We start from the raw sequence: 27,000 nt of genomic DNA, 5'->3' as shown, positions 1-27,000 counted from the left end.
TGTGTACCATACCGGGCCGGGGTATACGGTATTACCGGAAGTGCGCACAAGGCGTTCCATTTTGAATTGCTCAAAACAACTTAGACAACTGGGATCTTGATCCAGGAGGGGATTGAATCCTTCAGAAAGATGAGTCCCTAGACAAATCCGTTGACTCCTTCCTCTGCACTGATTGTAAAAGGCTTGACAGGTGAAAACTGGTGGACGCTCATCATTAGGGTGGGTCTTCAGATCAGTACAGATGAGGTGACAGGATTTTGGTATTTGAAAGAGTGTCTTATGGTGATGAAGTACATGAACAGCTGCCATGTCAGGTCACCTGTTAGAGGCAGTACACTTCCTGTGGGGGATGGAAGTTTGGGGCTTAGAGTTGATTACCTGCACTCAGGAGGCAGCAGGCAAGGAGAGAGGACTAGGAGAGAAGACGACAAGCCAAGGGTAAGACTTACTGTAAATATACTTTAATTTAGACTTTGGAACAAGTGAGAGAGCAGTGGTGAGAGGGTCCAATACCAATAACCAGTGTCTAATGTTTGGGTGTCGAAGTATGTGAAGCATGCATTATTAACCAATGATGATGGTGTGCAATACCCATCTGTACAGGGGCTACCTGAGCCTATATGATGCACTGCTGCAATTTCAATCTGCCTATTGACCCTAGATATTTAGGCTATTGGTTGATTAATCGTGGTATACTGATTAAGGCCTTGTCATGTCATTGATTGGCAAGAAACAAACTAATGCAGAAGGACTGGTGAAAAGCAACAGAAACATTGAATTTTGAACACAGTACACAAGGTATGTGAGGTGTAACAATCTTAAGGTTACTTAATTGCAGTGGTGGAAAAAGTACCCAATTGTCATACTTGAGTAAAAGTAAAGATACATTTTTAATAGAACATTTTTCGAGTAATGTTGAAATTCACCCAGTAAAATCATACTTGAGCAAAAGTATTTGGTTTCAAATATACTTAAGTGTCAAAAGTAAATGTAATTGCTAAAATAAACTAAAGTATAGAAAAAGTATAAATAATTTCAAATTCCCTATATTAAACCAGAAGGCACCATTTTCATTTTTTTCTTTTTACAGATAGCCAGTGGCACACTCCAACACGTAGACATAATTTACAAACAAAGCATTTGTGTTTAGTGAGTGCCACAGAGGCAATAGGGATGACCAGGGATGTTCTCTTGATAAGTGCATGAATTGGACCATTTTCCTGACATGCTACTAACAAGTACTTTTGTGTGTCAGGGAAAATGTATGGAGTAAAAAGTATGCTATTTTCTTTAGGAATGTAGTTAAGTAAAAGTTGTCAAATACAGATTCTGCAAAAAACTGCTTAAGTAGTAATTCAAAGTATTTTTTAAAAGTACTTTACCGCACTGCTTAATTGTCGCATCCATTACTCTTGGGCGACAGCTTCCGCCTGGGACAAGGCAGTCACGTATTGACAAGAGCAACCAGAATCCCATGCGGTACATTCTCCCTGAGACAAGAGGGTCATTTTTTATCAAGGAAAAGGGATGTGTGTACTGAAGATCTTTTCCTTCAAATTCGCTTTGGATGTCATGTTATGGACAATTGGTGTATCGTGCTTTATAAAATTGTGGTGATTATTAATAGACTAAAGCCTATTTATTATAAACCCAGATGAAATCGTCTGAGATGTTGAAATATTTGTGTTAGGCCTAAATAAAATTCGCATCGTATTCTAGAATTGTCTAGCCTATCCAAACAAAATACTCTTAAAATTGTGTATAAAGTTTAAGATTAAAATATGTACTGCCAATTTATCCCCTTATTTGATCTCCGATGTCGTCTACCCTCGGCCATATTGTCTATTTAGCAGATTGCGCGAAAATGGAACGACTGTCTGTCTGCTTTGCGAAAGTGGGATTGTTTTGAAATTGAATGTGTTGGCGACGTGCCATGCCCAAGAGATTATGGATTGCGCAAATTTAACGGTGTTCGTCCCTTCTCATTCATCTGACTATTGTATTGGCCTGCCTAGTATCATCTTTACGGCATGGACCATTTATATTTGTTTTTCTAGTAGTACAAAATATTATAATGGAAACAATGTATTGTTCCTGGCCTACACGGATGACCTTGCCAAGCGGATAAGGATCAAGCGCATTATCCGCTCAATGTATTTATGCACGCCGTGACTGGAGGACGCCGTGACTGGAGGACGATGTCATTCAACATTCACTTAATAAGATTGACAATTTTGCGGCACTACCCTGTACTTAATTCTTATTGACCTCACCATTATGGGCATTTGAGGAATAAGCTGTATTTCAACCATTGACCCATAATGTCTTTGCATGATTTTAAAAAACAAGTTACTCCTAATTTGGCCACATTGCTGCAGCTGTCATCCCGGGAAATCATTATTTTGGTAACACTGTCTAGGAATAAAACCCTCATCATAACACATTATGCGCTATGCAAATATCCCCGTTTGTTTAGCACTGCCCATGTACTGGATACATATCGTCTATAGTCATCAGAGAAGCAGGACAAGTGCACCAGATGGAACCTGTGACATTACAGGATTACAGGATAACTCCTTTTTAACAGTCTGCAGTCAAGTTTGGCATCCGATTAGTAGAGCCTTCACCAGGCCGCTGGAGCACAGGGGGGAGAGCGAGAGCAGCAGCAAACTACAGTAGAGCTCTGTGCTGTCACTGTGGCGCTTTTTGTAGTGCACCCTCGTTTTAGGCCTGTGTCACATGCCCTGGTTGCAGTGCTGCAGCTCACCTATCCGATTCCTCCCACCTGCCCTGTCTGGATTTGGATACAGCCGTTGTGAGGTGTTGTGGGTGCAGGGGGAAGGCACCGTAGCTCTCGTCTAGTCTGACATGTTGATTACATGGTGGTATTTATACATCGCAGCTCGGAGCATCGTCAAACAAAGCAAGTATTTGTTGTATTATACCTGGGGAGGTTCAGGGTGTCCTGCTAGTATCAGCTCTGCTCGGTTGTAAGGGTTGGGGCTCAGATGTTGATGTGTGTGTGGGAAACGGGTGTAGGAGGTGAAAGTCACATAGGACTACGAGCTGTAGAATCAAATGTATTTAACCTTCATCCGTAATCTCCGTGCAGTGCTGCCGGCCTGCCGTTTTAAAGCAACGCAGGCTGTTTTTCGTGAATGCATTACTTATTTAGTGAAACCTAAATTCACCCTACCAAGGTCGACCAACGTGTTTGGCCAGCTTGGTTGATAGGGTTTATAATGTATGCCATTTATCCAAAGAGACTTACATTCATCCTAGCATACATTTAAAATAAATTACGTGTGGTTGGTCCCAGGACTCTAACCTACTATCCTGGCGTTGCAAGAGCCACGATCTACCAACGAAGCTACAGAGGGAAAAAGGAAAGGAAACAGATGACCATTTTGTCGTATGTCTTTGGACATGTGAAAGACCACTTCTGTTTCTCCACCTCTTTCCCCTTTCTCTCTTCATAGCATTGAACATGGCCTCTATCCTTCAGAAGCTCATCACTCCCATGTTCAGTGGGACACCTGAGCCCGCCAGGAACAAGGTGACAGTGGTGGGGGTCGGCCAGGTCGGCATGGCCTGTGCTGTCAGTATCCTGCTCAGGGTAAGACCAGACCTGCCGTGTTTATACTCCTGTCAGATTACTACCCCCTAGCTACAGTATTATGGTGTTTAGTCTACTGCATTGACCCTGGATTACTCTTTACTCTGAGACATGGCTGTAGACTCCTTAGATGCCATAGGAGTCTACTGTCATGTCTCAGGGCAAGTTTACTCTCTGTCTACTGATCTTCTCTCAATATTACACGTCCATCCATTCCCTCGTTATTACAGTGTTATTATAATGTTCAGTACTTTGTTGCTAAACTATAAAACAGGATTTTAGACATGCACATGCAGAATATGTGTAATTGACTACCATTGCTTAGACTGATATTAGCGCAGAAGGGATTATAATTGTGTTTGTAATCTGTTATGAACAGGGTATTAATTCCTAGGCAGTTTTACCAACATAATTATTTCTCGGGATGACAGCTGCAGCAATGTGGCCAATGAGTTTTAGGAGTATCTTATTTTTGAAGTCATGCAAAGACATTATGGGTCAATGGTTGAAATATATTTTATTCTCCAAATGCCCATCACGGTGAAGTCAAGGTGGAAAGAATAACTGCACAGTCATTGTACATTCATCACATCTTCCCCCTTTCTCTCTCTCTTCAGGAGCTGGCTGATGAGCTGGCCTTGGTGGATGTGATGGAGGACAAGTTGAAGGGAGAGATGATGGATCTGCAGCATGGCAGCCTCTTCCTCAAAACGCCCAAGATAGTCGCCAGCAAAGGTGAGTGTGTAGCAATTGGTCACCAGGAGACCATAAAACCAAGATGGACACAAACTGCATGTCAAATGTCTGTGTGTTAAATTAAGTACTCTCACTGAGAGGGGAAGTTTACGAAGGGAGGATGGTAAAAGGGTGAAAGGGAAATGTATGAATGCATTATTCTATTAATGATATGACAAATTATTGAAAGAAATACTAGACAAAAATGATATACAGTACTCTCATTGATTTGATATTCTCCCACGGTCAGACTACTCTGTGACGGCGAACTCTCGTATCGTCGTGGTAACTGCGGGCGTTCGTCAGCAGGAGGGAGAGAGCAGGTTGAACCTGGTTCAGAGGAACGTCAACATCTTCAAACACATCATCCCTCAGATCATAAAACACTCCCCCAAGTGCATCATCATTGTGGTCTCCAACCCAGGTACACTCACATATGCATACTGTATATACCAGTGGAGGCTGGTAGGAGGAGCTATAACTCAGAGCCATTTATTTAGATATGTAAATATATGGCTCTGCAGACACTCACACCTACATATACTGTAGTACCTACACACACTTACTGCAAACGCTTACACATCCCACCTACACACACGTAGATACACACTAACACAGATACAAACTCACACCAGATACAGTAGTGTTCATCCAATGACTTGTTATGGAAGTCTAACCCTAGAAATCTCTCCCTGGCTGTAGTTGATGTGCTGACCTACGTGACCTGGAAGTTGAGCGGCCTGCCCAAGCACCGTGTCATTGGCAGCGGCACCAACCTGGACTCTGCCCGTTTCCGTTACCTGATGGCTGAAAAACTGGGCATCCATGCGACCAGCTTCAACGGATGGATCCTGGGAGAACACGGAGACACCAGTGGTGAGTGCGTGCGTGCATACGTACAGTACCAGTCAAAAGCTTTGACGGGTACTTCTACATTGTAGAATAGTAGTGAAGACATCAAAACTATGACATAACACATGAAATTATGTGAAGATCAAAAAAGTGTTAAACAAATCTAAATATATTTTAGAGAGGCCTCCTGGGTGGCGCAGTGGTCTAGGGCTGTGCTAACAGAGATTCTGGGTTTGTGCCCAGGCTCTGTCGCAGCCGGCGGTGACCGGGAGGTCCATGGGGCGACGCACAATTGGCCTAGCGTCGACCGGGTTAGGGAGGGTTTGGCTGGCAGGGATATCCTTGTCTCATCGCACACCAGCGACTCCTGTGGCGGGCCAGGCGCAGTGCGCGCTAACCAGGTCGCCAGGTGCACTGTGTTTCCTCCGACACATTGGTGCGGCTGGCTTCCGGGTTGGATGTGCGCTGTGTTAAGAAGCAGTGCGGCTTGGTTGGGTTGTGTTTTGGAGGACGCATGGCTTTCGACCTTCGTCTCTCCCGAGCCCGTACGGGAGTTGTAGCGATGAGACAAGATACTAACAATTGGATACCACAAAATTGGGAAGAAAAGGGGGTAAAATTTAAAAGATATATATTTTTGATTCTTCAAAGTAGCCACCCTTTGCACACTCTTGGCATTCTCTCGACCAGCTTCACCTGAAATGCTTTTCCAACAGTTGAAGGAGTTCCCACATATGCTGAGCACTTGTTGGGTGCCCTTACACAGCCTGGAGGTGTGTTGGGTCATGGTCCTGTTAAAAAACAAATGACAGTCCCACTAAGTGCAAACCAGATGGAAATGGCGTATCACTGCAGAATGCTGTGGTAGCCATGCTGGTTAAGTGTGCCTTGAATTATAAATAAATCACTGACAGTGTCACCAGCAAAGCACCCCCACACCACCTCCTCAATGCTTCATGGTGGGAACCACACATGCGGAGATCATCCGTTCACCTACTCTGCATCTCACAAAGACACGGATGTTTGGAACCAAAATCTCAAATTTGGACTCATCAGACCAAAGGACAGCTGTCTACCGGTCCAATGACCGTTGCTCCTGTTTCTTGGCCCAAGCAAGTTGCTTCTTATTATTGGTGTCCTTTAGTAGTGGTTTCTTTGCAGCAATTCGACGGAAGGCCTGATTCACACAGTCTCCTCGGAACAGTTGATATTGAGATGTCTCTTACTTGAAGTCTGTGAAGCATTTATTTGGGCTGCAATTTCTGAGGCTGGTAACTCTCTAATGAACTTATCCTCTGCAGCAGAGGTAACTCTGGGTCTTCCTTTGCTGTGGCGGTCCTCATGAGAGCCAGTTTCGTCATAGCGCTTGATGGTTTTTGCGACTGCACTTGAAGAAACTTGCCATTTTCCGAATTGACTGACCTTCATGTTTAAAGTAATGATGGACTGTCGTTTCTCTTTGCTTATTTGAGCTGTTCTTGCCATTTTACCAAATATGGCTATCTTCTGTATACCACCCGACCTTGTCATAACTGATTGGCTTAAACGCATTAAGGAAAGAAATTCCACAAATTAACTTAACAAGTCACACCTGTTAATTGAAATGCGTTCCAGGTGACTACCTCATGAAGCTGGTTGAGAGAATGCCAAGAGTATGCTAAGCTGTCATCAAGGCAAAGGGGGGCTACTTTGAAGAATTTCAAATATACATTTGATTTTTATTTATTTTATTTTATTTGTCCTTCTTATTAACCATAAACACAAACGCACATACAGTACCAGTCAAAGGTTTGGACACCTACTCTTTCCAAGGTTTTTCTTTATTTTTTACTATTTTCTACATTGTAGAATAATAGTGAAGACATCAAAAGTATCAAATAACACATATGGAATCATGTAGTAACCAAAAAAGTGTTAACGAATACACACTCAGGAAGTCTGAAAACGTATGTATTCCATTCAAATGTGCTACTGAATTCTTAGACTATAAGTAGCCCCCCATTCTTGAGGGTTACTGTGATAAAGGTGAGGGACAGAGATCTGTTAATCTGGGCTGTCTGGGCCCTACAGGTCCAATGCAGCTATTTTTATCTCAATATCAAATCATTTCTGGGTAATAATTAAGTACCTTACTGTAATTGTTTTGAATTAAAATGGTCCAAAATAGCTTCTTTGCAATAATTTTGCTAGGACTGTCTGTGAGTGGGAGGGGACAACTAGCTGTTATGGCTAGAGGTTTCTTACTGGTCTATTAACTAATTTACCGCCTGGTGATATCACTAGGCAGGCCAAATCTCACTCCCACAAAAACAGGCTGAAATTTCAGGCGGTCTTTTCAAACATCTCTTACACTAAAAGGGCATTATCATCATTCTCACAATTTCACAGTATTATTCCAACCTCAGTGTGGAAATGTATATAAAACACAGGATCACGTTTTTTTGACTGCACTGGGCCTTTAAGGAGATAACGGGTAATAAGGTTAAGTGTGTGTGTGGGTGTGTGTGTGTTCCAGTCCCTGTGTGGAGTGGCACTAACGTAGCAGGTGTCAACCTGCAGACACTGAACCCTGACATCGGTACTGATGCTGACCAGGAGAACTGGAAGGAGACTCACAAACAGGTGGTTGACAGGTAATGTACACAGCACACCACCGTACCAACACAAACTATTACCTCTACTTTTGTTGTAAACACGTTTTCCCCCCCTAAGAGTGTAATCTAGAACCTAAAAGGGTTCTTCGGCTTAAATGTATTTAAAAAGCCCTTTTTACGTCAGTAGATGTCACAAAGTGCTATACAGAAACCCAGCCTAAAACCCCAGAGAGCAAGCAATGCACAATGGCTAGGACAAACTCCCTAGAAGAATCATAGAGAGGATCCAGGATCTGAAGGGTGGCCAGTCCTATTCTGGCTGTGCCGGGTGGAGGTTATAAGAGTACATGGCCATTAAGGCCAGATTGTTCTTCAAGATGTTCATAGATGACCAGCAGGGTCAAATAATAATCACAGTGGTTGTAGAAGGTGCAACAGGTCAGTCAGTACCTCAAGAGTAAATGTCAGTTGGATTTTCATAGCCAAGCATTCAGAGGTTTGAGACAGCAGGTGCGGTAGAGGGAGAGTCGAAACCAGCAGGTCTGGGACAAGGTAGCACGTCCGGTAAACAGGTCAGGGTTCCATAGCCGCAGGCAGAATAATTGAAACAGCAGCACGACCAGGTGGACTGGGGACAGCCAGGAGTCAAGATTTTCCCCTGTCAGATTCGAACTGGCAACCGTCTGGTTACTGGCACGCTTCTCAAACCTTAAGGCTACTAAAATAAATAAAAAATGTAATTGTGTGTTCCAGTGCCTATGAGGTGATCAAGTTGAAGGGCTATACTAACTGGGCCATTGGCCTGAGTGTAGCTGACCTCACTGAGAGCCTCATCAGGAACATGAACAGGATCCACCCTGTCTCCACAATGGTGAAGGTGAGAGACACACTCCATACACGTACTGTATGCACACACGCACACTTGGCCTTGTGCCTTCACACACCACTGGAGGTGTGCGGTTATTCCTTGACAACGCACAGTCTGTTGTATGTAAATGCTTACACGACAGATTTGTAACAGATAAACAAACAGGCATATAGACATGTACTCACCTATGCACAAAACTCAAGGAGATGATGCCGTTGCTCGACAGGGCATGTACGGGATCGATGACGAGGTGTACTTGAGCCTGCCGTGCGTGCTGAATGCTGGGGGCGTGGCCAGCGTGGTCAACATGACCCTGACGGACGACGAGATCGGCCAGATAAAACAGAGCGCTGACACACTGTGGGACATCCAGAAGGACCTGACTGACGTGTAGCAACGCTAACAGAACACCAAGGGGCGCCACATTCCACTCAACACTCAATATCTCCCTTCTCCTCTAGTGTGCATTCGTTCACTACTTCCCACAAATCTAAAATCAAGTGCACACTTTGGGAGAAAGGAGAGATAATTGGGACATAGCCCCAACACTCCTTATCACCTATTACTCAACATATGCCACTTAGCAGACGGACGCTTTTATGTAAAGCGACTTACAGTACAGTGATTGCATATAGTTCTAATGTGTTTATGATCCGTGTGGGAATTAAACCCACAGCTTTTGCATTGCTAGCCTTGCTCTTAAAGAGCAACTGCCCCTAAAAAGCAGCTTATCCTTTATAAAACCGCCTATGTGGCAAATTTACTACAAAGTGTAAATGGGATCATTTTGGTCATAAAGTCATTCTCATCCAAAATGTTGTGACTTGTGGTCGTGACTGCATCACAACGTAAATGAAGGTTGGGTTTGTTTTATTCCTGCCCACAGCTGGCAGCACACAATTAATCATCAATTCGGGAGGTGAAGCTGCAAATGATCCAATCTTAATGCCTTTGGTAAATTTGAGTTTACTTTGGATATCCATATTGGGCTAGTTAGGGACCATTAGTAAATTACACAATGCACATGGGCCAATATGTTAAAATTCCAATAGCTAAAAATGTCAATGACTTAAAAACCTCAAACTAATTATAATTTAAATAAATGTATAGACATGTATTGAAAGCATTTGATGAGAACTAAAAGGTGTTCAATGTGAAAATATGGTATTTTACATTGTCATTTGTTTGACAGTCCATAACTAGCCCCGGAGATATGCTATGCAAAGAGAATCCAATTTTGCCATCGTCGCACACCAGCTGGCTGAAGCTAATTGGCTAAATCATTTGACTAATTCTTCCCACCTGCAAACACACACAAGACACCCACATCATACCAGACTCCGAAACCAACTCAAGTTTGAATTCAGTTATGGCCGCTAGGATTTCTAATGAACCAAATCTAAAACGAGAGATAATCAGGAAGTACAGTTGCCCTTTAACAACTGAGCCACACAGTTAAAAAATGACACAGGTTCCAAAAATACACTTTCACAGTGTCACTTATAATCTTCATAGCTTTCCTGGCATCTGGGTGTTTGGTCTCATGGTCAAGAGCATTAGGTGTTAGGCTTACTTTGCACATGGCTGCCTAACTGGGAAAGGTGCAGATTGAAGCGTCTTTGTTTCCCTGAAAAAGCGCTATATAAAAACCTGGAAAAGTGCTAGGCTATATAAAAACCATGTCATTCAGATGTGGGATCATCAAATGCTTCAGTCATTTTCCCCTTTTTAAAGTGAAGGGTTATTTAAGGGTTGTTAATCATGTTGGATGTGTAAAATAAAAGTGTTTATTGTTGTTGGAATTAACAAAGTCCTCAATCTTTGTTTTCAGAATGATTGAAACCATTATTAAGAAACAATTTATTTGGTTCAGATTTAGAAGCATAATTTCTGTATTTTCATGATAATTTCATACATGCATGTACAAACAAAATATACTACGTAGAGCACCAGTTTTTTTTCTTCCATTTATGCTCAGGTGTCAAACATTGCCTTATGTACTGGAGTGTCACAGTACTTGTCCTAACAACACGCATGTGCCCTCAGTCTGGCTAGTAGAAACGTGTCTGTCATGTCATCCCACATCAGTGAGATGTGGCAACCTTTCACTGTGAGGAGAATGTAAACATCGTGTGACCAAGGTGAAGTGGGTCCGAATGGTGTTACTGCTGTTAATTATGGTGGCGTGAGAGTCCTGTGTCACTAGAGTTACTGTAAGTAGCCTGAGGACAGCGCGTAGGTAGACATGTTTTCTTTCGTCCTCTAATCACCTGTCAGGGTGATTAGAAGAGGGGAAACCCCTATATAAAAATGAGCCCAGCGGAAGACGGTGTCAATACAATTGGACTATCAAATATTTATATATTACATGATTTCTCTTAATAAATTACATTTGTTTATTTTTTTACCCCGTTTTCTCCCCAATTTCATGGTATCCCCTTTTCTGCCCTCTGATATGAAACGATGGTGTCCTCGCTCTAACAAATTGGGACCCATACATTGACTGTCCTTTTTAGATATTTTTGCTAAACCTTTCATACAACTGGTGGGCCACTCTACACATAGTTATCAAAATCCCTTTAATTTCTAATCTTTCTCCTTAATGCCAAGCAGAGAGGCATTGGGTCCCACTTTTACAGTCTTTGGTATGACTTGGCAAAGGGATCGAACTCCCAATCTCAGGGCGGACACTCTAACCACAAGGCCACTACATACTAATTAAACATTCACATATGGAACAAATGCACACAATTGTATTGTCTAACGTAGACGTTACACAATCACTTTATGCATAAAAAGAGAACGCTCTTTATTACGCGCGCTTTTTAAGTATAGTATCGCCAAAGGAGTCCAGTTTCTCCGCTGAAACTAAGTACAGACAATAGATGTTATTGTAATTTATATTCAATGCACTTTTAATAAACCAAAATTATAGTTTTGAGCGGTCTGTAAAATGCGCGTAAAATGTGGTTACCTGGGGCGCGCTCCAAGGATGAGACATTAATGTAACCAAGAGTAGCGCGAGCAAAAGAGTCGTTGAGGTCTGAACTAACAATAGAATGTCTTTATATCATTGTGTATTGTGAGAAATATTTGTATGCTACTGTAAAAGCACCCTCGCAAACCAATATACATGCGTAAAAGGGTACATGTTCCTACAAAATGAGAATTAGAATAATCATGCCATTTGTTACACTTTCAACCACCGGTTATTAATGAAAATAACATTCAATAATGCATTAAGCCTAGAAGAGTTCTCCGATACAGTATATCAAAGCACATCATTATCCCTATATTTAGGCAAATAGTTTACTTACTTTAATTTCTATATGATGTCTTTCTTCAGTTGCTCTCTACTAAATATGGTATTTGCATCTACAGTCATGGCCAAAAGTTTTGAGAATGACACAAATATTAATTTTCACAAAGTCTGCTGCCTCAGTTTGTATGATGGCAATTTGCATATACTCCAGAATATTATGAAGAGTGATCAGATGAATTGCAATTAATTGCAAAGTCCCTCTTTGCCATGCAAATGAACTGAATCCCAACAAAACATTTTCACTGCATTTCAGCCCTGCCACAAAAGGACAAGCTGACATCATGTCAATGATTCTCTCGTTAACACAAGTGTGAGTGTTGACGAGGACAAGGCTGAAGATCACTCTGTCATGCTGATTGAGTTAGAATAACAGACTGGAAGCTTCAAAAGGAGGGTGGTGCTTGGAATCATTGTTCTTCCTTTGTCAACCATTGTTACCTGCAAGGAAACACGTGCCGTCATCATTGCTTTGCTCAAAAAAGGCTTCACAGGCAAGGATATTGCTCCTAAATCAACCATTTATCAGATCATCAAGAACTTCAAGGAGAGCGGTTCAATTGTTGTGAAGAAGGCTTCAGGGCACCCAAGAAAGTCCAGCAAGCGCCAGGACCGTCTCCTAAAGTTGATTCAGATGCGGGATTGGGGCACCACCAGTACAGAGCTTGCTCAGGAATGGCAGCAGGCAGGTGTGAGTGCATCTGCATGCACAGTGAGGCGAAGACGGCCTGGTGGGATGGCCTGGTGTCAAGAAGGGCAGCAAAGAAGCCACTTCTCTCCAGGAAAAACATCAGGGACAGACTGATATTCTGCAAAAGGTACAGGGATTGGACTGTTGAGGACTGGGGAACAGTCATTTTCTCTGATGAATCCCCTTTCCGATTGTTTGGGGCAACTGGAAAAAAGCTTGTCCGGAGAAGACATGGTGAGTGCTACCATCAGTCCTGTGTCATGCCAACAGTAAAGCATCCTGAGACCATTCATGTAGGGAGGGGGTTGCTTCTCAGCCAAGGGAGTGGACTCACTCACAATTTTGCCTAAGAACACAGCCATGAATAAAGAATGGTACCAACACATCCTCCGAGAGCAACTTCTCCCAACCATCCAGGAGCAGTTTTCCAGCATGATGATCACCTTGTCATAAGGCAAAAGTGATAAATGGCTCGGGGAACAAAACATCGATATTTTGGGTCCGTGGCCAGGAAACTCCCCAGACCTTAATCCCAACACTGCAAATATTGACTCTTTGCATCCACTTCATGTAATTGTCAATTAAAGCCTTTGGCACTTATGAAATGTTTGTAATTATACTTCAGTATTCCATAGTAACATCTGACAAAAATATCTAAAGACACTGAAGCAGCAAACTTTGTGGAAATTAATATTTGTTTCATTTCACTCTAGACACAAAGTTCATCCACCGGGTCAAAATATCTGATTCAGAGTTAAGTTTACAAATATATTTTTTTTTCTTCCGAACCAACTCTGCCCTGCGTCATGGAAAGGCACTAAGATGTGATGTTTCGACCTCTCTGAACACAGGAGTTTCATTACATGGAAAACATAGAGCATGATACGAATTCCCTGAAGGTTGGTGACTGTTTTCAGCACCTCACAATCCTGAGCTGTCCACTCTACTCCCTATCCCCCACAACCAGAGCCTTAGAGTTTAGGGGGTACCATAAACCTGCCTTGCAAACACTCGAGCCCTGTTTGTACCTTGTGCTAACATGGGTCCTTTGTCCTGATCTTGTATACATTCGGATTGTGCCCACATTTCCATAAATGTGTCTACACATGGTATTAAAATGTGTCTACACATGGTATTAAAATGTGTCTCAACCATCCACTGTTTCTGCATTGTGACCAGATTCTGGTCTTTTCCTTTATGCAAATTATTTCACAGCTATTCCTTTGAAATAATGTATTTATTGTAAGACATATTGATGGAATCAGTCAATGGTGCCACCTGTCAATTTTGGGGTGGAATAATGAGGATAATAGATATATGTCTACACTTGCAAGATATCCAGACATGCGTTGTTGACTCAGAAAGGTGGGCACGATGTTCTCATCACAAAGTCCTTTATTGTGTCCACATTTTTATACAGGAGGATACAATCAGAATGTCGACAAGGTCAGGACAAATTGACCTACTGACCTGTGTGACTGTGTCCTGGTAGGTTATTAGGGATGTTACTAGGGGGACGGACGTCTGCCCATCCTCTTGAGTATACAGGTTACCCAATACAATGCAGTCTCCCTCAAGCAGTGGCAGAGCTCCATCTCTGTCTCTGCCCATCAACAACTGGACTCACTCATATCTCTGAACTCGTGGGATGGTTTGCATGCCCAACGTGAGTTGTGTGGCATGTATATATTGTTCTTAATAGTTTGTTGCATTATGCATGTTGCCTCTGTATAGCTTGTAACCTGTAAACGTTCAGAGAAGATATTCATACAATCCTTTATTACTGCTCTTGGGATAGGTACAGTATATTCATTGCCTTTCATTTCCTTCTTACAGAACCTACCTTTCCCATTTTTCATCTCCATATACTTTGTCAATGTGTAGTAATTAAGTTCCCTGTGTGTCTACTCTAGGTCAGCAAGTACGTAGAGCCGGGTCGCTCTCTTTCACATGGATTACAGTGTGTTCTTCCTAATGATCACGGGGGTGTATTCTCACCGCTCCTGACACTGGTGCACGAGACCGAAAATGTTTCCTACTCGCTCGGTGTGAATGCCTGTTAGTTGACCCCGAAGGCATCGTTAGTTTGACGAGGAAGACACGTTTCTGTTTTGAGAATGTGTGGACCTAAGGGCGGTTGATCAATGTGGCCTATGTTTTGTTAGATCCCCCCTCCCCCATAATTATTTCCTATTCGTATTTTCTCAGAATGAATACATTGGTATTGAGGCAGGTGGATGATTGTTTTCACAGGTTGTCTGTCTTCACTTTGCAAATCTTGACAATTCCTTGAATGTCCGATTTCAAATGTCAGGTAACTGCCCAAATTAAGGAACCATCAAGTGTCTTAATAGTGCGTTTGAGCCACCACGGGTCGCCAGAACCGCTTCAATGCTTAACATAGTCAGGTGGGGGGGGGGGGCCTGAAACTAAAGCCTGAAACTAAATCCCCTGAAAACCAGAGGCGAGCATAGATTCTACAAGTGTCTGGAACTCTATGTAGGGGATGCGACACTATTCTTCCACGAGAAATTCCATAATTGTGTTTTTTATTGATGATGGGGAAAACTGTCTCAGGTGGCGCCCCGGAATCTCCCATAAGTGTTGAATTGGGTTGAGATCTGGGGACTGACACACTTTAAACCCCCTATGTTCCTTTGAGACCCCTCTTCCTAAGTTACAAATATTGTATTGTAGTCATGGTAACCAAAATAATGGGCATCTGAATTTTGTGTTAAAAATTGTCAGGCACATTTGTTTTTAAAACACACTGTTTCAAGTATGTATTTACAAAAGGTACATTTGAGTAAAACATCTCTCTGACAGACCTCTTAATACATTAAGTAGAAAGTGACAAACCCCAGCTGCTGTGAGACCATCAATATCTGGGTTGTGGAGACATCTGTAGCATTTGGATGCATTCGTTTTAGCTCGCCCAGTGCCCCAGGTGGGTGGAAATGTTCACTTTAGGAAGGAATAGTTTAAAATGTGTAAATTCAACTCACCTGGTGTCCTGGACTAGCTTAAATGAATGTACCCATTTGTGACCCGTTGTGCGCACAGGGCAATTAATCTTCAACAGCTTAGTATTTAATGATGCAAAACATTCTGAACATTGCAGATAGAAATGGAATAAATACAGCCGACATAATTCACTATCTGACAATCATATCTGTTCTACACAATATCTGAAAGTTCTGTAAAGCTACATCCTCCTGAACAGTACCCAGGTGTAACACAACTCTAAACAGCCATACAAAAAAAAAACAGAAATTCTTCATCAAGGTAACCAAAGCACTTCTCTGACTGTACGGACAACATTCCAGAACAACATTCTAGAAGAAAGACTGCTGTAACAGATTCAAGACTTCTCCTCCATAGCGATGTCCAATCCAGTGGTTGGTTGGTTCAGTCACGTCAATCATCATAATCAGTCGATCAGGAACGGGTAGTGACACAAAAAGGGCCCAATTCACCCATTGGGCCTTGAAATAAAGTAGTCCCTTAGGAACAATTGTCCATCGATGGCAACCAGGTTATGAGACCATTTCCGTCAAAGGAAACTTTACCATATCAGTTGTATTCATATGCCTGCCCAAAGAAACATTGTTTTCCTTTGAACAGAAAGAGGTTTCTGATTCACAGCTTTGACCTTTAACATGGGGGTAGTCTTGGCTAGTAGTTGACCAGTAGAGAAAAGTCACCAATATAAACTATTAATAAATAGAGTAAAGCCATTTCATATCCTCCAATCCAAAGATGTTCACTGTTATACCATATTGTTGCTCTCGCCGACTTTGTCCACAAACTGAAAAAAAGATACCAAATGTGTTATCAGAAAACCACAATCTTTGTCATTTAAGGGTGGTTCGCCGGACGCAGATTAAGCCTAGTCCTGGACTAAAAAGCAAGCTCAATTAATAACCTTAATTGAAAGTGTTTTTTTATTGTCGTTCAGGACTAGGCTTAATTTGTGTGTAGAAAACTTGCCCCTGGAGACAAAGGGCAATGGTGCAAGGCGCAAAGAGCCGGAAACAGCTGACTTTGGCAATTCTATGAACTTTATCACATTACACATGGTATTACACATGGAACTTGAGATACTTACTCCACTAATCCCTGGGAGGTTCAGTATGGACCCGAGGACAGGCAACCTCCTGATGAAGCCTACTGCCACTGGGAAGAAGCCCCTGGGAAAGAGAAGAGTGACATTTGGGGTTAATCTCAAAAGTATTTCTTGTTTTTTCAAATCCTGTTCCCTCACCTACTTCACAAAATGTTAGAGGGAAGCGAGGAGACCATTGGAGAAGATCTGAGGTTCCTTCTCCTCCAATGTTCTCCTTGCTTCTCTGAGGTTTTGAGAGAGAGAGAGAGAGAGAGAGAGAGAGAGAGAGAGAGAGAGAGAGAGAGAGAGAGAGAGAGAGAAGAGAGAGAGGAAACAGGGAATCAAGAAAAAAACATGGCCAAAAAATAAGTTGGTTGAAATGTTTGGCTAGCTGTCCATTTCAGACCCAACTGACCTGAATAAGAGGAAGAATCCATAGATCTCCAGCACCACTCCAATGATAGGCCAGCCAATCAGAACCACCAGCACCCCCCCCAGGAAGAAACTGGTGGCTTTAAATTTGTGTCTCTGGAAGAAGAATTTGAAGGTACGCTCCAAGCCGATGACAAAGGACAGGCCTGCTACAAACAAGATCTGACACACAAACACAGGGGTGAGAAATAAAGGTTAGAGGATTTTTAGAATCCCATGAAGATATCCCTCTAGTGGTGTGGGGGCTGTGCTTTGGCAAAGTGGGTGGGGTTATATCCTTCCTGTTTGGCCCTGTCCGGGGGTGTCCTTGGATGGGGCCACAGTGTCTCCTGACCCCTCCTGTCTCAGCCTCCAGTATTTATGCTGCAGTAGTTTATGTGTCGGGGGGCTAGGGTCAGTTTGTTATATCTGGAGTACTTCTCCTGTCCTATTCGGTGTCCTGTGTGAATCTAAGTGTGCGTTCTCTAATTCTCTCCTTCTCTCTTTCTTTCTCTCTCTCGGAGGACCTGAGCCCTAGGACCATGCCCCAGGACTACCTGACATGATGACTCCTTGCTGTCCCCAGTCCACCTGGCCATGCTGCTGCTCCAGTTTCAACTGGCCTGGGCCCTAGGACCATGTCCCAGGACTACCTGACATGATGACTCCTTGCTGTCCCCAGTCCACCTGGCCATGCTGCTGCTCCAGTTTCAACTGTTCTGCCTTACTATTATTCAACCATGCTGGTCATTTTTGAACATTTGGACATCTTGGCCACGTTCTGTTATAATCTCCACCCGGCACAGCCAGAAGAGGACTGGCCACCCCACATATGCTCTCTCTAATTCTCTCTTTCTTTCTCTCTCTCGGAGGACCTGAGCCCTAGGACCATGCCCCAGGACTACCTGACATGATGGCTCCTTGCTGTCCCCAGTCCACCTGACTGTGCTGCTGCTCCAGTTTCAACTGTTCTGCCATATTATTATTCGACCATGCTGGTCATTTATGAACATTTGAACATCTTGGTCATGTTCTGTTATAATCTCTACCCGGCACAGCCAGAAGAGGACTGGCCACCCCACATAGCCCGGTTCCTCTCTAGGTTTCTTCCTAGGTTTTGGCCTTTCTAGGGAGTTTTTCCTAGCCACCGTGCTTTTACACCTGCATTGTTTGCTGTTTGGGGTTTTAGGCTGGGTTTCTGTACAGCACTTTGAGATATCAGCTGATGTACGAAGGGCTATATAAATAAATTTGATTTGATTTGATGACAGTATGCTGCACTACTAGCCTGGCGGGATCCACATTGATCTAGCTTAATCTCACTGCTGTTTCACTTCAACGGTGAAACGTAGTAGTGAAAGCATTTTGGATGCAAGGCTAGTGCAGTACAGTATGTCATTTCACTTAATTTAGCTATGTAAATGACTGGAGGACACGTACCATCTAGACAAGTCCTAAAACAGTGGTCTGTTCAGAGACACTGATAGTACTAGTACTGTAGCTTAGTAGGCAGTGCAATTACAACAGATAATCATCAAAGCCCTCCACAACCTGGGCCTAAAATTAACAGATTTTGTCATTGGCAGGTAGGATATCTAATTCACCAGCCACATTGGCAGGTGGTCACACTAAGGGATCTATAATGTGAGCATTTCATAAGAATATTCAAAAGTCAAATATGACCACATGCGAGTTGTGATTTATACTGTAGAAAAATAAATGCTGCAGTAGCTGTTTTCAAAGTATTTTTGCCATTTTGTTTTATTATATGGTATTTGCACAAAGAACTATGAATCGTAACGTTATATCTCACCTCGCACAGCAACACTGCCTGGCTGAGGGTCCGTGCGCACTGTGAGTAAAGTGCTGAAAGACTTGTTTTTAGAAGAAATGCGCACAGGCATAAAATGGGTCTAATTTACCTAAAAGCTTAGTAAAGTGAGACTGTCCTGTTGTTTCTTGGCTATTTACATTTTCTTTACATACTAGTTTTTTTAATGTTTGAGTTTGCTTCTAGTGCTAGCGAAGAAGAAACGTCCTCGGCTACTCGTCGGATTCCCGGGAAACGCTCATTTCACGCCCCTTTTTCATAGCAGATTAGGATAATTAACATAGCAGGTTAGGAGACTGAGGTTAAGGTTAGGGAAAATGCTCTCCTACCCGGCTATGAAAATCCCTTTGTAAATCAAAGTGGCGTGAAAAGAGTGTGGGCTCATTTGAGTGGTAAGGCGAAAGCAACCCACTGTAGACGAAAGTCAAGAAGTGAAGTCAGGTTAGGTGCATCTGCCACAGCCGAAAGACGGACAATGTAGTTAGGCTAGGCTCAGATCAACATGGCAGTGTCAACATAGCTACTATTGTTTATCAATGTCTGTCTGTATAAATGTCTAAATAAACTTTTCTATGCCCTGGAAATATACTGGAATCATAGAGTGTGTATAATTCATTGGTTAGACTAGAAAGGTCTCAAATATCACTTTTCCTTTGTATCACCTGTAGCTTTAAGATATGACAAAGTTGGTTCCTGTTTTAGTCATGTATTTTGCCACACTCACGTGAGTCAAACAAACGCACCATAATGACTGGTTGGCAAATTGTGCCCCACACAATGCAGGTGATGGCTGCTGCATGGTGCCGTTGGTGAGAAGCAACTTCATGATTTTTGTAAATGTTCATGGAGTCGACATGTAGTCGCAAGTATGAGGATTCTGTGTTGTGCACTATAGCCCGTTACCATATATGTGATAGAATATTATCTGCTGTTGGCTTGTGTGGATGTATGTATGTGTTTTGCAACATAGCTGACTTGAAACATTGTTAACAGTTTCAGGGCCTTGGGCCTTTCTCATGATGGAAAAATACAGAATAACATGAAGACAGGAACTGTGCAATGAGTTGGGGAGGCACATTCAGAACGTAGTGTTGCGAGAACAAACGGTCTTTTGTTAGATAACAGGAGCCAGGTGCGAGATAACGGTATCGAGCATGAGCGCATAGATATTCTTCACAGCAACAGTTACATCTATCAACTGACGTGCTTAGAGGGCTGGGACCAGCCTCTGCGCCAACAATCAACTTTTAGCCTTTAGCTGTACTCTTATCCTACTCCTCCTTTGTTCCTCTGGTGATGTAGAGGTTAGCCCAGGCCCTGCAGCCCCCAGCATCACTCCCATTCCCCAGGCGCTCTCCATTTGTTGACTTCTGTAACCGTAAAAGCCTTGGTTTCATGCATGTTAACATTAGAAGCCTCCTCCCTAAGTTTGCTTTATTCACTGCTTTAGCACACTCCTCCAACCCGGATGTCCTAGCCATGTCTGAATCCGAGCTTAGGAAGACCACAAAAAATCCGGAAATTTCCATCCCTAACTATAACATTTTCTGTCAAGATAGAACAGCCAGAAAGGGCGGAGTTGCAATCTACTGCAGAGATAGCATGCCGAGTTCTGTCATACTATCCAGGTCTGTGCACAAACAATTTGAGCTTCTACTTTTAGAAATCCACATTTCCATTAACAAGTCTCTCACTGTTGCCGCTTGTTATAGACCCCCTTCAGCCCCCAGCTGTGCTCGGGACACCAAATGTGAATTGATCGCCCCCTATCTATCTTCAGAGTTCGTACTGTTAGGTGACCTAAACTGGAACATGCTTAACACCCCGGCCGTCCTACAATCTAAGCTAGTTGCCCTCAATCTCACACAAATTGTCAAGGAACCTACCAGGTACAACCCTACATCCGTAACCATGGGCACCCTCTTAGATATCATCCTGACCAACTTGCCCTCTAAATACACCTCTGCTGTCTTCAACCAAGATCTCAGCGATCACTGCCTCATTGCCTGCATGCGTAATGGGTCCACGGTCAAACGACCACCCCTCATCACTGTCAAACGCTCCCTTAAACACTTCAGCGTGCAGGCCTTTCTAATAGACCTGACCCGGGTATCCTGGAAGGATATTGACCTCATTACGTCAGTCGAGGATGCCTGGTCGTTCTTTAAAAGTAATTTCCTCACCATATTAAATAAGCATGCCCCTTTCAAAAAATGTAGAACTAAGAACAGATATAGCCCTTGGTTCACCCCAGACTTGACTACCCTTGACCAGCACAAAAACATTCTGTGGCATTCTGCATTAGCATCGAAAAGCCCCCTCGATATGCAACTTTATGCAACAAAGTCAGGAACCAATATAATCAGTCAGTTAGGAAAGCTAAGCTAAGGCTAGCTTTTTCAAACAGAAAATTGCTTCATGTAGCACTAATTCCAAAAAGTTTTGGGACACTGTAAAGTCCATGGAGAATAAGAGCACCTCCTCCCAGCTGTCCACTGCACTGAGGATAGGAAATACCGTCACCACCGATAAATCTACGATAATCGATCATTTCAATAAAGCATTTTTCTACGGCTGGCCATGCTTTCCACCTGGTTACCCCTACTCCAGCCAACATCTCAGCACCCCCTGTAGCAACTTGCAGCACCCCCCATCCCCACTTCTCCTTCACCCAAATCCAGACAGCTGATGTTCTGAAAGAGCTGCAAAATCTGGATCCCTACAAATCAGCTGGGCTAGACAATCTGGACCCTCTCTTTCTAAAATGATCAGCCGAAATTGTTGCTATCCCTTTTACTAGCCTATTCAACCTCTCTTTCATATTGTCTGAGATACCCCTCCTCAAAGGGGGAGACACTCTAGACCCAAACTGTTATAAACCTATATCCATCCTGCCTTGCCTTTCTAAAATCTTCGAAAGCCAAGTTAACAAACAGATCACCGACCATTTCGAATCCCACCATACCTTCTCCGCTATGCAATCTGGTTTCCGAGCTGGTCATGGGTGCACCTCAGCCACGCTCAAGGTCCCTAATGATATCATAGATAAAAGACACTACTGTGCAGCCATTTTCATCGACCTGGCCAAGGCTTTCGACTCTGTCAATCATTGTATTCTTACCGGCAGATTCAAATTACTGCCACGCCTGGTACACCAACTAATTCTCAGATAGAGTTCAGTGCGCCAAACTCACTGGCTCCAGGTCATCTATAAGTCATTGCTAGGTAAAGCCCCACCTTATCTCAGCTCACTGGTCACCATAGCAACACCCACCTGTAGCACGCTCTCCAGCAGGTATATCCCCAAAGCCAACACTTCCTTAGGCCGCCTTTCCTTCCAGTTCTCTGCTGCCAATGACTGGAACGAATGGCAAAAATCACTGAAGCTGGAGTCTTAAATCTCCCTCTCTAACTTTAAGCATCAACTGTCAGAGCAGCTTACTGATCACTGTACCTGTACACAGTCAATCTGTAAATAGCACACCCAACTACCTCATCCCCATATTATTACATACCCTCTTACTCTTTTGCACCCCAGTATCTCTACTTGCACATCATCATCTGCACATATATCACTTCAGTGTTAATGCTAAATTGTAATTATTTCATCTCTATGGCCTATTTATTGCCTACCTCCCTACTCTTCTACATTTCGACACGCGGTACATAGATTTTCTAGTTATTTTCTATTGTGTTATTGACTGTACGTTTGTTTATGTGTAACTCTGTGTTGTTTGATTTTGTTGCACTGCTTTGCTTTATCTTGGCCAGGTCGCAGTTGTAAATGAGAACTTGTTCTCAACTGGCCTACCTGGTTAAATAAAATAAAAATCCTCCACGATATCATAAATCAAGTGACCAATCGAAGCTCACCATAGCTTCCAACCCATACTGGGGATCCCGAGTAGGGATTGGAATTGTGAAAGACTCCAGCCACACTAATCATAGACTGTTCTCTCTGCTACCGCATGGTACCGGAGCACCAAGTCTAGGTCCAAGAGGCTTCTAAAGAGCTTCTACCCCCAAGCCATGACTCCTGAACATCTAATCAAATGGCTACCAAGACTATTTGCATTACACCCCCCTCTCTTCTAAGCTGCTGCAACTCTCTGTTATTAACTATGCATAAGTCACTTTAAAAACTCTACCTACATGTACATATTACCTCGACACCGGTGCCCCCGCACATTGACTCTGTACCGGTACCCCCTGTATATAGCCCCGCTATTGTTATTTACTGCTGCTCTTTAATTATTTGTTATTCTTATGTCTTACAAAAAAAAGTATTTTCTTAAAACTGCATTGTTGGTTAAGGGCATGTAGTAAGTAAGCATTTCACTCTATTTGGCACATGTGACAAATAACATTTGATTTGAGTGGCACAGCACTCTAAGGCACTGCATCTCAGTGCTAGAGGCGTCACTACAGACCCTGGTTCGATTCCAGTCTATCACAACCGGACGTGTTTGGTCCCATAGGGCGGCGCACAATTCTCCCAGCGTCGTTAGGGTTTGGCTGCTTGTATAGTGTAAACGCCAGTCCCGTAGAGCATGGCGCTTGCAACGCCAGGGTTGTGGGTTCAATTCCCACGGAGGACCAGTATGAGGGGGGTATGAAAAAGTCTGCTAAATGAGTAAAACGTAAACAGCCGATAAGGGGTACATTTGGGATCATTCTCGTGAAAAAAGGAGGTGCACATACATGTAGCAGGGCATCTATCGCAAACATTATGATTATGTAGTAGGCTATAACTCACATTTCCAATGGCAAGAAGAGCTTTGTCAAAAAACAGGATCATCCCAAAGAAGAGGAAGAACACGCCAAAGCCTGTCAACCCCATCCCGATTTCTGTGGAGCCAAAATTAGAAGTCAATACATTTTTATTTGTTATGGATCCCCATTAGCTGCTGCCAAAGCAGCAGCTATTCTTCCTGCGGTCCAGCTAAATTGAGGCAGTTTATACCATTTTAAAACATTACAATACATTCACAGATTTCACAACACACTGTGTGCCCTCAGGCCCCTACACCACGACCACAAATCTACAGTACTAAATCTATGTGTATGTATAGTGCGCATGTTATCGTATGTGTGTGTATGCATGTGTCTGTGCCAATGTTTGTGTTGCTTCACAGTCCCCGCTCTTCGACAAGGTGTTTTTTAAATCTAATTTTACTGCTTGCGTCAGTTACTTGATGTGGAATAGAGTTACATGTAGTCATGGCTCTATGTAGTACTGTGTGCCTCCCATAGTCTGTTCTGGACTTGGGGACTGTGAAGAGACCTCTTGTGGCATGTCTTGTGGGGTATGCATGGGGTGTTTGAGCTGTGTGCCAGTAGTTTAGACAGACAGCTTGGTGCATTCAACAAGGCAATACCTCTCATAAATAAAAGTAGTGATGAAGTCAATCTCTCCTCCACTTTCAGGCAGGAGAGATTGACATGTGTATCATTAATATTAGCTCTCTGTGTACATCCAAGGGCCAGCCATGCTGCCCTGTTCTGAGCCAATTGCAATATTCCTAAGTCCTTTTTTGTGGCACCTGACCACATGACTGAACAGTAGTCAAGGTGCGACAAAACTAGGGCCTGTAGGACCTGCCTTGTTGATGGTGTTGTTAAGAAGGCAGCGCATCACTTTATTATAGACAGACTTCTCCCCATCTTAGCTACTACTGTATCAATATGTTTTGACCATGACAGATTACAATCTAGTGTTACTCCAAGCAGTTTAGTCATCTCAACTTGCTCAATTTCCACGTGATTTATTACAAGATTTAGTTGAGGTTTAGGGTTTAGTGAGTGTTTTGTTCCAAATACAATGCTTTTAGTTGTAGAAATATTTAGGCCTAACTTATTCCTTGCCACCCACTCTGAAACTAACTGCAGCTCTTTGTTGAGTGTTGCCATCATTTCAGTCGCTGTAGTAGCTGACGTGTATAGTGTTGAGTCCTCTGCATACATAGGCACTCTGGCTTTACTCAAAGCCAGTGGCATGTCATTAGTAGAAATTGAAAAAAAGCAAGGGGCCTAAACGGCTACCCTTGGGAATTCCTGATTCTAACTGGATTATATTTGATAGGCTTCCATTAAAGAACACCCTCTGTGTTCTGTTGGACAAGTAATGTTTTATCTACATTATAGCAGGGGGTGTAAAGCCATAACACATACGTTTTTCCAGCAGCAGGCTATGATCAATAGTGTCAAAAGCTGCACTGAAGTCTAACAAGACAGCCCCCACAATCTATTTATCATAGATTTCTCTCAGCCAATCATCAGTCATTTGTGTAAGAGCTGTGCTTGTTGAGTAATCCTTCCCTATAAGCATGCTGAAATTCTGTTGTCAATTTGTTTACTGTAAAATAGCATTGTATCTGGTCAAACTATTTTTTCCAGAAGTTTACTAAATTTAATTTTAATTTACCTTTATTTAATCAGGCAAGTCAGTTAAGAACATATTCTTATTTTCAAATGCTGGCAACAGGCTGATTTGTCGGCTATTTGAGCCAGTAAAGGGGGCTTTACTATTCTTGGGTAGCGGAATGACTTTAGCTTCCCTCCAGGCCTGAGGGCACAGGCTCTCTAGTAGGATTAAATTGAATATGTGGCAAATAGGAGTGACAATATCATCTGCTATTATCCTCAGTAATGTTCCATCTAGATTGTCAGACCCTGGTGGTTTGTCATTGTTGATAAACAACAATCATTTTTTCACCTCTTCCACACTGACTTCACAGAATTCAAAAGTACAATTCTTGTCTTTAATAATTTGGTCCGATATACTTGGATGTGTAGTGTCAGCGTTTGTTGCTGGCATGTCATCCCTAAATGTTATTATCTTACCAATGATAAAGTCATTCAAGTAGTTTGCAATATCAGTGGGCTTTGTGATGAATGAACTATCTGATTCAATAAATGAAGGAGCCGAGTTGGCTTTTTTTCCCAAAAATGTAATTTAAGGTGCCCCAAAGCTTTTGCTATCATTCTTTATATAATGTATCTTTGTTTCATAGTGTAGTTTATTTGTATTTAGTTTAGTCACATGATTTCTTAATATGCATTACGTTTGCCAATCAGTTGGGCTGCCAGACTTAATTGCCATACCATTTGCCTCATCCATCTCAACCATACAATTGTTCAATTCCTCATCAATCCAAGGTGATTTAACATTATTTAACATTAGATAATCTCCAAGCTTTACAGGAATGTGGTTCTGAACATAGACAGCAACACCGCCTCCGTTGGCAATTTCTATATTTTCGGTAGATGTTATAACCATGTATTGCTACCACTGTATCAAAGGTATTACCTAAGTGAGTTTCAGAGATAGTCAGAATATGAATGTCATCTGCAAGTTATTGCCTTCGTGGACTTTGTTTCTTAGGCTACATGTGTTAATATGGGTTATTTTTAGCACTTTTATAGGTTGCTTGATTGTTTTTAATGCTTAACTGGGAAGCTTATCAGAGGTGGGTGGAGAGGAGACTTAATCATGTTATATACATTAAAGTCTAACTAGCTACATTGTTTCCATTGACATTGATTGACACCTAAAGCATCCATCCATCCATATACTCTTTCTTGTCTGCACATCCGTTACTTTATGAGCAGGAGTAAGTAGGTAACTAGCTATCGCCCATGATTTAACTAGCAGTGAAATAAGTTCATAATAGGTCGTTCATAAAACAGGGCGATGGGCCCAACTGATCCCATTCATTCAACCTGGCTAGCTAGAAGGACTGCTCACAAAGAGAATGATACAACAAACGCTTTAAACATGTCATTTATAAATTCAAAGGTCTTACTCTGTGAATCTGTTAGAGAAATCATTTTTGTCGGGAAAGGTAGCGATTGGAAAATCACTTGTGCTCATTCAATAATCGTTAGATAGCGGTAGCTTGTTGAAAGCAGAGGAAAAGCTGGCGCCACGTCTTCTTCGTGATTCATGCATTCACGCACGCTCAAATGACACGTTCAC

The 27,000-nt window shown here is 42.6% G+C and overlaps 2 protein-coding genes and 1 long non-coding RNA gene across 5 annotated transcripts; 1 reads left to right on the top strand and 2 right to left on the bottom strand.

The window, feature by feature from the left end:
- Positions 1-341: 341 nt before the first annotated feature.
- Positions 342-10,467, top strand: ldhbb (lactate dehydrogenase Bb). Of its 3 annotated transcripts, none has more exons than XM_035797894.2 (8): positions 342-438; positions 3,480-3,616; positions 4,234-4,351; positions 4,602-4,775; positions 5,054-5,227; positions 7,719-7,836; positions 8,551-8,674; positions 8,892-10,467. In XM_035797894.2, exons 2-8 carry the CDS (start codon positions 3,488-3,490, stop codon positions 9,057-9,059), a joined length of 1,005 nt encoding a protein of 334 aa, XP_035653787.1. In that variant the 5' UTR covers positions 342-438; positions 3,480-3,487; the 3' UTR covers positions 9,060-10,467. The 3 variants fall into 3 exon arrangements, with proteins under 3 accessions (XP_035653787.1, XP_035653788.1, XP_035653786.1); XM_035797895.2 differs by lacking the exon at positions 342-438 and adding an exon at positions 1,443-1,503; XM_035797893.2 differs by lacking the exon at positions 342-438 and adding an exon at positions 2,397-2,923.
- Positions 4,290-8,996, bottom strand: LOC118400894 (uncharacterized). The gene is made up of 4 exons (XR_008075264.1): positions 8,851-8,996; positions 5,067-5,202; positions 4,571-4,681; positions 4,290-4,420 (listed from the first exon to the last, which is right to left on the bottom strand). It is a non-coding gene; the product is annotated as an uncharacterized LOC118400894 (long non-coding RNA).
- Positions 10,468-15,747: 5,280 nt separating the features above from the next.
- LOC118400896 (vesicle transport protein GOT1B) lies at positions 15,748-26,992 on the bottom strand. Its single transcript, XM_035797898.2, has 5 exons — positions 26,828-26,992; positions 23,779-23,870; positions 17,196-17,374; positions 16,784-16,865; positions 15,748-16,483 (listed from the first exon to the last, which is right to left on the bottom strand). Exons 1-5 carry the CDS (start codon positions 26,850-26,852, stop codon positions 16,445-16,447), a joined length of 417 nt encoding a protein of 138 aa, XP_035653791.1. The 5' UTR covers positions 26,853-26,992; the 3' UTR covers positions 15,748-16,444.
- Between the last annotated feature and the right edge of the window lie 8 nt (positions 26,993-27,000).

The sequence above is a fragment of the Oncorhynchus keta genome, chromosome 22 (genome assembly GCF_023373465.1).
Source record: "Oncorhynchus keta strain PuntledgeMale-10-30-2019 chromosome 22, Oket_V2, whole genome shotgun sequence".
NCBI classification, from domain to species: domain Eukaryota; kingdom Metazoa; phylum Chordata; class Actinopteri; order Salmoniformes; family Salmonidae; genus Oncorhynchus; species Oncorhynchus keta.
Note: the sequence above shows the minus strand (reverse complement) of the source record. Positions and strands in the feature narration are given on the sequence as shown.

Coding starts and splice junctions, on each gene's coding strand:
- ldhbb (XM_035797893.2), top strand. CDS start 2,869: ATGTTGATTACATGGTGGTATTTATACATCGCAGCTCGGAGCATCGTC. Junction 3,617..4,233: donor CTGTCAGTATCCTGCTCAGG/GTAAGACCAGAC, acceptor CTCTCTCTTCAG/GAGCTGGCTGATGAGCTGGC. Junction 5,228..7,718: donor AGAACACGGAGACACCAGTG/GTGAGTGCGTGC, acceptor TGTGTGTTCCAG/TCCCTGTGTGGAGTGGCACT.
- LOC118400896 (XM_035797898.2), bottom strand. CDS start 26,852: ATGATTTCTCTAACAGATTCACAGA. Junction 16,866..17,195: donor GGATTCTTCCTCTTATTCAG/GTCAGTTGGGTC, acceptor TCTCTTTCCCAG/GGGCTTCTTCCCAGTGGCAG. Junction 16,484..16,783: donor ACCTCCCAGGGATTAGTGGA/GTAAGTATCTCA, acceptor TCTTTTTTTCAG/TTTGTGGACAAAGTCGGCGA.